This window comes from Phoca vitulina, unplaced genomic scaffold (assembly GCF_004348235.1).
Source record: "Phoca vitulina isolate PV1807 unplaced genomic scaffold, GSC_HSeal_1.0 scaffold21, whole genome shotgun sequence".
NCBI classification, from domain to species: domain Eukaryota; kingdom Metazoa; phylum Chordata; class Mammalia; order Carnivora; family Phocidae; genus Phoca; species Phoca vitulina.
The window spans coordinates 226712-240669 of NW_022589724.1; the positions used below are offsets into that span (position 1 = coordinate 226712).

At 54.5% G+C, this 13958-nt stretch overlaps 1 protein-coding gene across 1 annotated transcript in view; it reads right to left on the bottom strand.

Annotated features, from left to right (window-relative positions):
• The window catches only part of SHB (SH2 domain containing adaptor protein B), a 134204-nt gene that overhangs the window by 19796 nt on the left and 100450 nt on the right, over window positions 1–13958 (bottom strand). The window contains exons 4-5 of the mRNA XM_032418301.1: window positions 10360–10531; window positions 4830–4949 (exon numbers count right to left, since the gene is read on the bottom strand). Of these exons, the coding sequence (XP_032274192.1) occupies window positions 4830–4949; window positions 10360–10531 (292 nt within the window). The remainder of the gene's footprint in view (window positions 1–4829; window positions 4950–10359; window positions 10532–13958) is intronic.

Below are 13958 nucleotides of genomic sequence, written 5' to 3' on the forward strand. Positions count from 1 at the left end.
GCACCATCTTGGATTGCCATGAGTGCAGAGGGCTTTTGGTGGCAGATGGCTGGCAGCGTGGGCCTGTCCCCCCACAGTGGGAAGCAGTCGCCATCTCTTGTCAGTGTGGTCTGGGTCTTAGTCTCCCCATCCATGAAGCAAAGGCTGGATTAGATGGGCCTCTAAGGTCGCTTCCAGATGACCTCTGACCTGGTATAATTGGGAGGGGTGGGAAGAGACCAGGCTGGGAGTCTATGGCCTCCACTCCAGTCTTGGAAGTTCATTCAGCTGCCTATACCCTAAAATGAAGAAGAGGATGATGCTTTTTGTCCTAGCCACCTGGTGGGGCTATCCTGGGGCAAACACATCGGCCTTCTAAAATGTAAGGTGCTGCAGATACGCAGGGAGACAGGGTCAGGAAGTGGGGCTTAAGCATAAAGGCAGGTCCCTGAGAGTGCACTTTAGTGGCTCCATCACTAAAAATGGAGTCTCAGCTCCTTTGTGAGGCACAGGACCCACCAATGTCTCTTCTGTATCTCCAGGGCTTTGCCTGGGTTGTCCCCTTCACCTGAGATTCCCCCCACCTGGTCCCTGCCTGAGACCACTTACCCTCTCTTTAAGGCTCAAGTGCACCAGGAGCTTCTCCTAACCCTCCAGGGCAGGGACTGGGCCCACCCCTGTGCCAACTCCGGGTCCCCAAGGCCGCCCGTGCAGACCTGCGTGTAAGACCAGGCTGAACGGGCCAGGCTGTGAGCTCCTGTGGCCTGAGCTGAGCTGTTCTCATTTCAGCTCCCTATGCTGCCCTGCGCAGTGCCTGGTACGGGAGGCTCTGATAAATATCTGCTGAGAGAAGCACAGACGGGGTGGAGGGCCCGTCCTCTGAGGCCAGATTCCCCCAAATCCTTTCTCCACTCTAGGACATCCTCACAGCAGGACCCAGGGTTCATATGAAAACATAGCTGGAATTCCAATGTCAATTTGCACCACGCTCCTGACAACACCATGCGTGGAGAATGCCAATCCTACCCTGCCCCCACCGCGTAGGCCTCGGGGATCTGAGAGACTTCGCACCTCCCATGGTGGCTGGCAAAGTTGGCACTCGGTCCAAGCAGCCGTGACGTTCAGTACCAGGGCCATTCCCTTTGTGGTCAAGGTGATTAATGCCAGGTATCACTCCCTGGCTGGCACCTGATCATCATGAACTAGGGCCACTCTGGGAAGCCAGCTCACCTCCCCCTAACAGACTGCCCTGCCCAGCCATAGGATGGCCTAGCCCACCTCCTCAATTCCGGGCTTCTTCAAGGGAAATCTGACTACGTGAGACCACTCATCTGGTCTTTGGGATCTCATGGCTTTAGACAAACATGCAAAACTAAACTTCCAGCACCCGTGGGCAGAGACCAGTCATCCAAACTCAGGCCTGATGGCAGATGTTCTTATCTGGGGTTCCGGCACAGGCTGCTGGCCCTGGCCCTCAGTCTCCTCCACCTCCTCCCTGGCTTGGGAGGTGCAGGGGATCTGGCCAGAGTGCTCCACAGACAGGGGGGGGGCTGAGTCCAAGGACACGGGAAATCCAGGGAGTCAGAGGCACCTTGATGTCAGAGGTGGAGGAATCCTTAGCAGTCATCAAAGTCCCCATGAACAGATGTGGATGCTGAGTCCCAGAAGGAAGGAACTTGCCAAGGTCACACAGCGAGCAGTGATTAATAGGTCAGGACTCTTGTCCAGAACTCTGGTCAACAGGTCCTCTCTGCTGCCCTTAAAAATGGCCTTTAATGAACCATTACCGTTTCCCAGGTTGGGAAACTGGGAAAGCAGGTTGGGACTGATATAAGACAGTGTTTACACTGCACTGGTTGGGCTAAAAGTGCTTTCCCTCTGGAAGAAGAGCATTGTCACCCCCTATGCACAGAAAAGGCTCCAAAAGGTGCTGTGACTGCCAAGGCCATAAGGCCATGGAGTGGGGAGGCCTGTCCCTTACTTTCTCCACTGCATGCATCCCCGACTCCTAGACTCCAAGCCCGTTACTGTGAAAACAGAATCAAGGTGCTGTCCGTCCCTCAAGAGCAGTCCAACCCAGGGAATGTGGCACACCCGGGATGAAAAGGAATTGCACTCTCGGGGCTGTGATGGAAATACTCTCCTGAAGACCCATCTCAGGTGGACTTTAGGCCCGTTTGCATCACAAAGGGCACGTTTCACAGGAAACTGGGAAATGGATCCCGCAGGTATCGTGGTATGGTCACTTCTGCAACTGGCTGGAGAATTCCGTATATGGTCCCATGTTGCTGCTTCAGCGGTGACACATCCTGGGTACTCAGGAGGCCAAGTTCCCTTGCAGGCAGAGCTGTGTTGGGGTCACCGTGGGGCCCCAGTGTCCAGCCAGGTCTGCCCAGCAAATAAATAGGAAACTTAGTGGGGCCCGGGCCCTCATGGAGGATCGCCGGGCCTGGTATGGGGTGCTCTATCCCTACTTCCTTGGTGCACCCAATTAGCCATTTTGGGAACACTCCTCTGGCCAGGCCCCAGACAACAGGATTCCAGGAGGAAAGAGTCACAGAGCAACTCCTAGAGTACCAGCACGAGGAGGGCCGCTCTGAGGAAGCCTAGGGGGTGGGCAGGCTGCCTCAGTCAGCGTGGAAGGGCAGTGACGCGGGAATCCTGTCTCTGATGTCACCTGCTTCCTTTAACCTCTCCCAGCCTGGACAGCACACTGCACCTTGAAGCTCGGGAAGAATCGCTCAAGAGCTCCTGGGTTGCTAGGTTACCTTGGACAGTGAGGGAGGAGGCAGGGCTGCATGGAGCAGTGAGCTGTGAGCCGCTGAGGACCCGCTGGTCTCTGTCAGCATGGCCCGCAGTGTGCACCTGTCCCCCACGGCCGCCCTCTCCTCCATCCATGATGGGCTTCTAACTCTGCTCACTTCCAGCCCAGCCTCCCAGCCCAGCTGCAGTTCAGTATTGAATTCTTCTCAGCTGAGATAACTGAACTGACTCTTCAAGCCAACGGTCTGACAGTGAACAACGAAGCACAGGTGCTGCTTGTCCTGAGTGCACTCCCAGCTGGTTAGAAATCCCCTCCGAGGGGCGCCTGGGTGGCTCAGTTGGTTAAGTGACTGCCTTCGGCTCGGGTCATGATCCTGGAGTCCCGGGATCGAGTCCCGCATCGGGCTCCCTGCTCAGCGGGGAGTCTGCTCCTCCCTCTCCCGCTCCCCTCTCTTGTGCTCTCTCTCTCTCAAATAAATAAATAAAATCTTTAAAAAAAAAAAAAAAAAAAAAAAGAAAAAGAAATCCCCTCCGTGTTCTCGCTGACGAGAGCCATCCAGCCCCAGTTGTACACCCCCAGCGATGAGACACTCACTACCTCCTGAGGCAGCTTTGGATGGCTCTAATTCCGGATCAGTTCTGCTTGTTAAAAAACTTTTGTTCTCACTGAGCTGGAATCTGCCCGCCCATAACTCCCACCTGGGGACCCCCAACCATAGCTGCTCCTTCTGCCCTGATCGTCCTGGAGCAATCTGTGGCTTCCACCATGTCTCCACATGTCCTCTGTTCTCCAGGCAGACTTCAGTGCCTCTGTTTGCTGCCCATGCACTGCAACTTGTCACGGTCCCTCTCAGGGCAGAGCCCAGCAGACAGGGTGGGGCCAGTCCTGAGCAGAGAGAGCAGGCCAGTCTCTCCTTCCGTGGCTGCACTGCTGCTACGGTCTACACGGCCGGCAGCCACATCCCAGCAGGCCCCTTCTCTATCACATGGCCTCTAGGAACGGTGATAGAGCAGGGAGGAAGCCAGGCAGAGGGCTTCATTGCTCCTGCTGGTCTGTGCTGGCCAAAGGGCCTGGGGTCCTTAAACCCCAATTCTGTCACTAACTTTGTGTCCTTGGGAAATCGCTCCTCTCTAGGCCTCAGTCTTCCTATCTGTAAAATGGGTTTTAGACAATCTGTTGGGTCCCATTCAGTAACAGCACTGAATGATGAAGCACTCAAGCAAAAAACCCTCTTATTTCAGGGCTGCCTATCAACAGCGATGTTTCATGGGTCAGAAAGACCCAAGAGTTTACAAAGCAGCCACAGATGACACCAGCAGGATTCTTCCTGGCTCTTCGCAGTGCTCCTCACAACCTCTGCGACACACATAAAAATCAGACCTGCCCCAAAAGCAGCCTGGGACACAGGGGAAGGGTTGTTCCCACAGAGGCAGTGGGCTGCCGTGGAGAGTCAAACAGCTGGTCCTGAGTCCTGGCCCTGCCCCTTGGGCCTGCCAATCCCCCCTGTGAGCCTCAGTTTCCTCACCTGCAAAATGGGGACAATATGTTTCTCATCAGAGGACTGTTGTGAGGTTTGAGAGAGGGATGAGGTATGCTCAGAGCTTCATTTGCGTCCTGCCTCACAGCAGATATGAAAGCTATTCTTGGGACGCCTGGGTGGCTCAGTTGGTTAAGCGGCTGCCTTCGGCCCAGGTCATGATCCCAGGGTCCTGGGATCGAGTCCCACATCGGGCTCCTTGCTCAGCAGGGAGCCTGCTTCTCCCTCTCTCTCCCTCTGCTTGTGCTCTCTCTGTCAAATAAATAAAATCTTTAAAAAAAAAAAAAAAAAAAGAAAGCTATTCTTGGGTATTTAATATTAAATCCTAGGAAAATGCCCCTCCTCTTCTGGGGCAGAGAACATTAAAAACCTCCTCTGTCTCCCAGGAGAGTAAGTTCAAATTGAAAAACTGAGGCTTGAAATAACTCATGCCGCATGTTCCCGGGGGAGGGGACACTGGCGATCTTGCTGCCACAGACACAAGAGCCAGGCAGCGCTTCACTTGAGGCTGCCGAGGAGGACTGAGAGGGTAGATGAGGCTGTACTCACTTCAGGGAGAGGGAATAGTCGTGCTTGCTGGTCTGGCTGTTCCGGACAAGGTAGCTGCACTCCTTGCAGAGCCGCAGAAGGTTCTCGGCGTCTCCTCGGCTGATGGCTCCATGATACCAGCTGGGGAGAAGGGAGAGGGTCAGAACCCAGCACAGACCTGACCCCCACAGCACTCGATACCCTTGCAAACTCCTTGGGGAGGCTCGGCTCCCTTGGAGGGCAGCTGGCCTGTCCCAGTGTCCTCGTCATGAGGCAAGGGCACGTGTGTGTGGGTGTGCATGTATTCAGTTCTTCAATATAGAATTATATGTCTGCTCACGTGCGATCCTGGGGAGAGCACAGTGAACAAACCGGCAGCCTCCTCCCTCACAGGGCTTACATCCCAGGTGCTACGGAGGAGACGAAGCAGGGTGGGGTGTGGTTTGGAGCTCGTGGTAGTGACTGCTATTTTAAGCAGTAGCCAGGGAAGCCTTCTTGAAGGAGTGACATTTCAGTGTGGACCCGCAGGAGGTGAGGGAAGCCACAAAGGCCGGTAGCTGGGACAGAGCGTTCCGGCAGAGGGAGGGGCAGCCAAGGCCCGAGGCAGGAGGGAGTGCCTGATGAGCCTGGGAAACAGCTAGGAGGCCAGCACAGTGGCAGAGAGCCCAAGGGGGTGGGGGGTGGGCAGTGCGACCCATGCAGCCACCAGGCAGGGCTGGGTCAGGGTGCCTCGTGCGCAGGGAGAGGACCCTGGCTTTCTCCGTCTGAGTGACACGGAGGCCATCAGAGGGTGCTGACAGGAGGGACACGTGCTGCCTCTCTGTGACATCTGCGGGACAAGTGGGTGGTGCTCATCACTCAGGAAAGCAGGCAATTGGGTGGGAAAGCCAACCAATGCTCCTGTCAAGCAAATCTGGCATCGGCTGGGAAGGCGGGAAGCCCGGCATCACTGTTCTCGGATACCACGCGGTCAGCGGCAGAATCCGAAGGAAGGGGTGCAGTGGCAGATGACCTGACTAAGGCCCCTGGCTGCAGGACAAAAGAGGAACACTGATCTTCGAGATTGGGAGAGCTGAAGGTAGAATTTTGGAGGAAGACTGAAGATCACAAGATGCGAGTCAGGATGCATTTTTGTTTACATTACGGTGCAGGGGCAGTGGGACGGTGGCAAGACGGGGCCAGGAAGAGAACCATAGGCGCTGGATGGCCACAGAGGCACAGACCACTCTGCCACACTCGCCAACCGGGCGGTCACGGGCAAGCAGCAGAACCTGACTGCACCTCGGTTCTCTCTCGAGTTAGGGTCACTCCACCCCCATTTTAGGGTGTGAGGATTAAATGGGAGGATGCATAGCAGGGCTTATGCAGAGCCTGGGATGGGTGAGTTTCAACAAACGGCAGCTCCAAGCATCGAGAGAGTGAATTTGCTGATGGCCATGGGTAACTCCCCCAACTGTCATTATTCAGGCTGCTGGCCACCCGTAGGCTGCATTTCAAATTCCCAGGTGTAAGCAGGGGTGCAGCCGCCTCCTAGCCCCGGCCCAGGAGGGCCCTGCAGACAGGGCCTCTGAGAGTTCTGTGATAGACATTCTGCGTGGGGACAAACAGGGCACTCCTTACCCTGCACCCTTTCTGCCATTTACAAGGCAGCGTTCTGAACAGTTAGCAGCAGTGGTGATGACATAATGATAACCTCAGAACCCAACCTGCTTCAGGAAAGCAAGGACTAGGGAGTAGATATGAGTGTCCCTGCCCACTGAGCATGGGAGTGAGTCGCTGACTGCCCGGGAGGTGATCGCTCACAGCAGGTGAGCCCTGGGGCTGGACATCTGGAGGGGAGACTCACCAAGGGAAAGGGTAGGAGGAGTGTAGACCCGCCTTCCTTTCTAAATGTACGCAGAAATGAAGAGGAATATGAAGTTAGGGATTGCAAGGGATCCCATAGTGAAAGCACTTCCAGAGATGTGAGGGCTGAAGTCACACGTTAGAAGGTATACACGACTGGAGTTTGGAGAAACAGCTAGACAAGGATGGAATGGACTTCAGAACTAAGAGTTAACAGATTTGGCAAGGTTGTTTTCTGGGAAATTTCACCCGTGTAACGCATACCCAGTGAGCTGACAAACATGTTGTTTTATTAGGAAAACAAGTTCCAGCCATTTGAAGCAGAGCCATCCTCAGGGAAAGGCCTAGAAGAGGTCTCCAGGGAAGTGCTGTCTGCCCTGCGCCTCTCGCTGAGCACAGGAGCTGAGCTGGTGGCAGATGGCCTCCAGAGGCTCGGGATCCTGGTGGAAGGTAATGCCTGGAGGGTCAACAGGATAAGCTGCTGGCTCCTTGCCTACTGCCCCAGCTACTGCACACAGAAAGTCAGGGACTTGGGTTGAGATTCACAGGAGACCCAAGCTAGTTTGGGAGAAAAGGGCCAAAGGACATGATCAGGGGACTGGGGCCAGCCACTGGCCAGATGGTTGGCATGAGGTTGGGCACCAGGAGACAGGGTGGGCCTGGGTGGTCCCGTGGGGGGCTGAGGGCCAACTGCTGGGCCCCAGCAGGCTCTACCTAGACTGAAAACAGAATCTAAGCAGGAGGCACTCTGGGGATGTGCTGGATTTTGCAGAGCTGGCCAGTCAGGCCAGAATTGTGGGGATTGAGAAGACCCAACCATTGCCATCCAGCCTATGCAGTACCCATTAGCTCACCCAGTATTTCCTCACCACTGACTACATCCTTGATCTCATGGGGCTGATGCAGGGAAGAGGGAGAGTCAATAAACAGATTTAGGACACAATTTCAGAAAGTGACAAGTGCTATGTAGGAATCCTGAGTTTGTGCTAGGCAGTGACCGGGGCAGGGAAAGTGCCTATGTTAGAACGAACAGACAGGGGAGCCTGCAAGGAGATGACATTTGACCTGAGAATCTGCATCGTGAGAAGGAGCCAATCATGTAAAGAGCCCAAGAAAACACGTTCTCTGCAGAACTAACAACTGCAAAGGATCTGAAGTAGAATGCACCGGGGGTGTTCACAGAGCAGAAAGGCAGCAACAATGGTCCAGCTCTGTGAGCACGGGGAGTGCTACAGGATGAGGGTGGAATGGGAGGCAGAGCCCAATTCCCTGAGGCCTGTGAGCAAGGGAAGAAGTCTGATTTCATTCTAAGCATAGCAGAGGGCAATGTGTTTTAAAAAGAGGATGTTACTTGCTCTCGATGGTCTTGCCAAAGGCCAACCAGGTTCTCCTGAAGAGGGGCCAGAGGGGAAGTAAAGTGGGAGACGAGCTAGGGGGCTTCTGTGGTGGTACAGATGGGAGCTGGTTCGGGGACAAGAGGAACAGATGGACTCAGCCTATATTCTGGGTGGAAAACTAGCAGAAGTTGCTAGTTTAGATGCATTAGATGCTAGTATAAGGTAAAAAAAGGGAATCCAGAGGACTCCAGATTGGTGGCTTTAGCAAGTAGGTACATGTGATGCCATTTATGGAGGTGGGGAAGCTGGAGGAGGAGCGAGTGTCCGGAGATCAGGAGCCCAGTTTTAAACACACTAAATTTGAGATGTCCATTCGTCAGCCAAGTGCAGATGCCAAGACAGCAGCTGGATGTAGGAGTTGGGGGTTCTAGGAGAGGTGGGGGCCGGGGATGTGCACTGGTGACTCACCACCAGGATCCTGAGGAGACTACCCAGTGAGAGCATGTAGCTGGAACCTGAGCCCCACACAGTCCAACTTTCAGGTAAAGCTGAGGTGAGGAGCCAGGAGGGGAGACAGAAGAGGTGGCCAAGGAGGCAGAGGAAAAACCAGGAGCAGAGTGTGTCTCCAAAGGAGTGAGCTGTCTACTGCGCTCGGCGAGAGAGAATGGGAGGTAATGGAAGGAAGACAGTGTTGACAGCTCTTTGGGGACTTCATCCATTTCCTGGACAGCACCTATTACATGCCAGGCACCATTCTAAAGCACCAAGGATTCAGTGGTGACCCAGAGAAGGTTCTGCCCTCACAGAGCTTATGTTCCAACAAGGGCAGGATGCACGCTGGATCCAGCCATTTCTGGATCATTATTTTGTTTGTTGATTAAAAAGGACATAGTGATCAGAAACAAGCAACACCTACCACCCAGTCTGGGTAGCTGTGACAGAAGGTTAGCAAAGACGCCCGCTGGGAGCACTCCCCCACGTGCTCAGTACAGCAGGCACGCGCTGTCACGAAGGAGGCTGAGGCCCTCCCCAGATGATAGCACATGCTGAAAGGGGGCACATAGCACATGACATCATTCGGAAAACCCTGCATCCTGCTCACCGAGTGAGCATTTCCTGTGAGGGATGCACTGCCGGCTATGCTGAGGCCAGAATCCCCCGCTGGAGATTAATATAGTACATGACACACATGGGACAGTCTCAGGAGGGATCGGCTTGCTGTCAGCTCATCTCCTGTCTTTATGGCGTGCCTACTCTGTGTCAGGCGTGTGTGAAGACTCAGGGAGAAGAGTGTGTATGGGGAGGGGGAGGAAGGGGAGAGTGTGGGGCCAAGTCACAGGGCTGGAGTTCCAATCCTACCTCTGCACTGGGAGCTGTGACATTCTGGCCAAGGCTCTGTGTCCCTTGGAGTCCCGACTTCTCATCTAAGTGACGGGGATGATAACCCCATTTATCGCCTATTTGCTTATTAAGAAGATGTTACACCTGAAGGTATCAGCACAAGATCTAGGACCTGCTTCATCAAGTCTCTAGACAAGCTGGCTGTAGTCCAGGTGTAGGGAATGGTGAGAAATTGAAAAAGCAGTGTGGGGGCAATTCACAGAGCAAGTGGCAGGCTGGGGAGATGAGACTTTATCCTGGAGGTGATGGGGAGCCACTGAAGGTTTCAGAGCTGAGCAGGGACCTGCGCACAGTGAGAAGGGAGGTCAAGGGGTGGGGTGGTAAAGGGCCTGACTGACAGTGTTGGGGAAGAGCAGGGAGGGAAGGAGGCAGCAGGGATGGGACTGGGCCACCGACTAGAGGTGGGAAATCTCAGGGGAAAGGGGCTGAGAAAACCCAAATGAAGAGCATCAAAGCCAGGAGCGTCTGGGTGGCTCAGCTGGTTAAGCAGCTGCCTTCAGCTCAGGTCATGATCCTGGAGTCCTGGGATCAAGCCCCATGTCGGGCTCTGTGTTCAGAGCGGAGCCTGTTTCTCCCTCTCCCTCTGCCCCTCCCTACTCATAGTCTCTCTCTATCTCTCATGCTCTCTCAAATAAATAAATTTTAAAAAAATCTTAAAAAACCCCAGAACATTTGAGTTAAGAAAACTCTCCCTCTGCCCCCCTCTTCTCTCAAATAAATAAATCTTAAAAAAAAAAAAGTGTCAAAGCCTTGCTCAACAAATACCAAGCAGATGTGAGGCAAAACTATCACTGTGGCTAACAAATCTAATTTATAGCAGTCAAAAGTAGGGGCGGCAATACGGCATGGAGGGAGAAAGCCCAGGGGTAGGAATCAGGAGACTTGACGGTGGCCTTGACATTCTCTCAGGCTTAACAGTGACTGTACAGACTGGAGCTGAGGCTGGGCCTTGATCCCTTAGAACTTACATTTGCTTTTCCAGTGGGACAGCAGGATCCACTCTTTCTCCCAAGATCCCACAGAACTCAGGGCTCCCATGCTTGATGGGCTTGAAGCCCCCTCCCGGAGCTCGAAGCTGGCGCCGCCGGTCCCGGGAAGGTGAGGGGGAGGATTGCCGTTTCTCGTTGCCGTTAAACTGGGCTGTGGGGGAGAGAAAAAGCACACGGTCACCAGAGCTCAGCCCGACGGATTACTGGGTGGTGCAGAGTGGGGTAATAGCCGATTGCTCCCCTTGGGGCTTTACGATTCAGAGGGGGAAGAGCTCCTGGCAATTAATGAACATGGCTCAAAACGCTTGAGTTTCCTACAGCAGGTGCTCTCAGAGCCAGATGGTGCATTCAAGGGGCTGGCTGAGTCTCCCTCCAGAGGCCACTGAGCTCGGCCTTATCCCCAAAGGATGCCCCCTGCAATCTCCAGCAAGGGGGGGGCACGGCACTCCCACTGGGGCTCAGTCCCCTGGACAGTTCTCAGGGAAGCAGCTGTTCCCCATCTTCTGCCTCCAAGTGGCTCCTCTCCTCCCATTCTCCCCACCGCCCCCCAGGGCATACTGGCCACATCTGCCCCCTTTCTCTTGGGATGACCCTACAGAGTTCCAATCAAGGGCCATGCTGCATCCCCCACATCTGCTCCTCTTCATTCAGTGCCCTCTGCATGGGCCCCACACGCAGCGAGCCCGGTCCCAGCACCAGGTGAGGCTGAAGCAGTGCGCAGCACAGTGGGCAGGCCCTGCCATGTGCCTCCGCCCCGCCCTGCGCCTGTGAGAGCATCGTTTACCTCCACAGGTTTGGGGAGGATACCTCTCGAGGGCAGGACCTCAAAGATAGCCCACAAAGAGCAGAAAATACTGAGCTGAACCTGGAGTTGCCAGAAGCATTCCTAGAGACCAGTTAGTCTACCTTGCAAGTTATCTCTCTGATGACTGTACCCACCTCATGGGGTTGTTGTGAGGATTCAATCAGGTGATGTCACCCAGATCTTAGCAGAGTGCCTGGCATGCAGTCGCTGCTCAACTCATGTTATTATAAATATTTACTTTTATTATCATCTCTGTTCAATGAGGACACGGTACTAGGTACTTCACATAAGCTTCCGAACCAACCTGAGTTCCTCTTCCAAGCTTGCCAGTAACTTGCTGTGTGCCTTGGCTAAGCTACTCAACCTCTCTGAGGCTCCATTTCCTACCTCACCACGTAACTGCGAAGATCAGATGAGAGAACACATCGTAAGGGCCCAGCACACAGAGTGCCGAGTGAATGGGCCAGGCCCTGCGGAACAAGGCTCTCAAAGCCAGGTCCGGTTGCAGGCCCACAGACACACACTGGCAGGAATCTCCTCTCCAAAGAGCAAGCACAGATGTGGTGAGCTGTCCTCTACCCTGGCCAGACACACGCCAATCAACCTCCCATTCACGAAGAGGGCGGGAAACCCCAGCCCGGACTGTGGTGGTGTGCTGTCTATGGGACTATGGAATGTGGATGAACTTGTCCTATGTCTCAGCTGCTGAGCAAGATCATCCATCAGGACCGCAAAGCATTTCCATCCCTCCAAGACACTCTTCTCCATTAACCACTATGGAAAGCAATGGGAAGGGAGGTTCCTGCCAACGGAAGGCTCTAGACATGCTGGACTCATGTGTGTGCGCTCACTCTCACGACTGAGGCAGAGGCCGGCGGCCTGTCCATGCACCTGCCCCACTCAACACTCCCTCACATGTGCCAGGCAAGCTAGGACTGGAGAAACAGAGAAATCCCTGCCTGTGAAGCTCCGAGTCTGAGTGGGGACAGACACAATAAATGCACACCAGCTGCAGTAACTGCCGTGGACAAACCTGCGGGAAGGACATTCCAGGCAGAGGGAAGAGCAAGTTCAAGGGCCCTGAGGTGGGAACGTGCCTCAGGTGACAGAAACAACACAGCCCAGGGGGAATGGAGGGCAGTGGGAGGAAACAGTACCAGGTCATCGGGCGCTGTGTCTTGCAAAGGACTTTGATTTTATTCTGAGAGAAATGGGGAGCCACGCTGAGGTTTTGATGGGGAGGGTTTTGACCCGGCATTTTCGAACAGGACTGCTGTGCTGAAAAGGGATGGGAGGACAGGGGTAGATGGGAACTCTCTGCACTTTCTGCTCAATTTCGCCGTGAACCTACAAATGCTCTTTAAAAAGTTTATTAATTAAAAGAGAGAGAGAGAGATGCACAAGAGCAGTGAGGATGGTCGTGCAGGCTTTGTCTGTGCATTGGGAAAGAGGATGGAGAGGCTATAGGCCTATGGCCTGAGCACTGGATGGATGGGGCTGGCATTCTTCAGGAGGTGAAGGTTCATAGAAAACTGTACTTAAAATTTGTGAGGAAGCAGGAGGGAGGCCAAACTCCAACCTAGAGACACCCCCAGCCTGTGAGGCCAGGACCAGCAGTATAGAGCAGGGACAGAGTGAGGACTCGCTGGGGACTCTGCCCTCTTCTCGGGCTACAGTTCTTTCCTGGGTCCCAACCACAGGGACACACAGCAATGACAAGGCCCTTCTAACATACAGGTCCTGGGGTTGGGTGTCTGAGAGAACCCTCTTCCATCTGGTCAATAACCTGGGCTTGCATGGTAGTAGTGAGAGAGTGAAGCCTAGAGCTGGGGCCCCAGCACACGTCACTGTGGGCCCCTGCCTGGCTTCCCAGCATCCCGGCTCTCCCACCAGGGCTCCTCCTGCTGAACCACACCAGCCCTGGGCTTCACCCAGGCAACTAGTAGCCCCACGGCAACTAGTCAAATGGCATATATGTTCTTGGGTAGGGGGGTTAGGAAGAGGTGAGCCATCTGTCTTGCAGAGTCCTAGATGGGTACCTTGGGCAGGGGTGAGCACTGGGATCAGGTGGACAGGTAAGGGCCCGGTCACACAGCCCTTTTCTAAAGAGCTGGGTCTTGATCCAATGGATGGGTCAGTCAGGGAATGTCATTCTCAGATTGGGTTTTAGAGAGGTCTCTGACTACTGATGGAGATGGGATGTGGGGGGCAACCAGGGAGGCAGGGAAACCAGTTAGGGAAGGTAACAGAGGCTGAATCCCTCCGTGATGGGAGGGATGTAGGAGGTGATGCCAACAGGACTCGACTACTCACGGCCTGAGCCAGGGAAGGCCCGTGTGATGCTCCACCGAGAGGAGATCTGGGGTGCAGCAGGAGAGGGGGGCCAGGGACCATGGGAACAGCGTGCACTTTTCCTCGGTCCCTCTCTCCGCTAACTTTCTGTCAGGAATGGAGGGAGGCTGCTGAGCAAGCCCCTGGCTCCTGGGGTCTATGAGTCCTGAGATGGGCAGTGAAGAGGCATGATGTGGGAAGGGGCTGGAGGGAGACGAGGTTCTAGGCTCGGTTTTGCCACAGGCTAAGGAAAGGGAGAGACGAAATGAATTGTAAGACATGTTCACCTCTAACTAAAATCAGAATTCGGAGAGTTCTGCCAATATAAAACCCCACACATACCTCCTGGCACAGAAGAGGGAGGACAGACACGAAACATGGAACACCATCTATAGAAGGAACCCAAGCTCTTCAGCACAGCCCATGACCCAGCTGCCTGTCC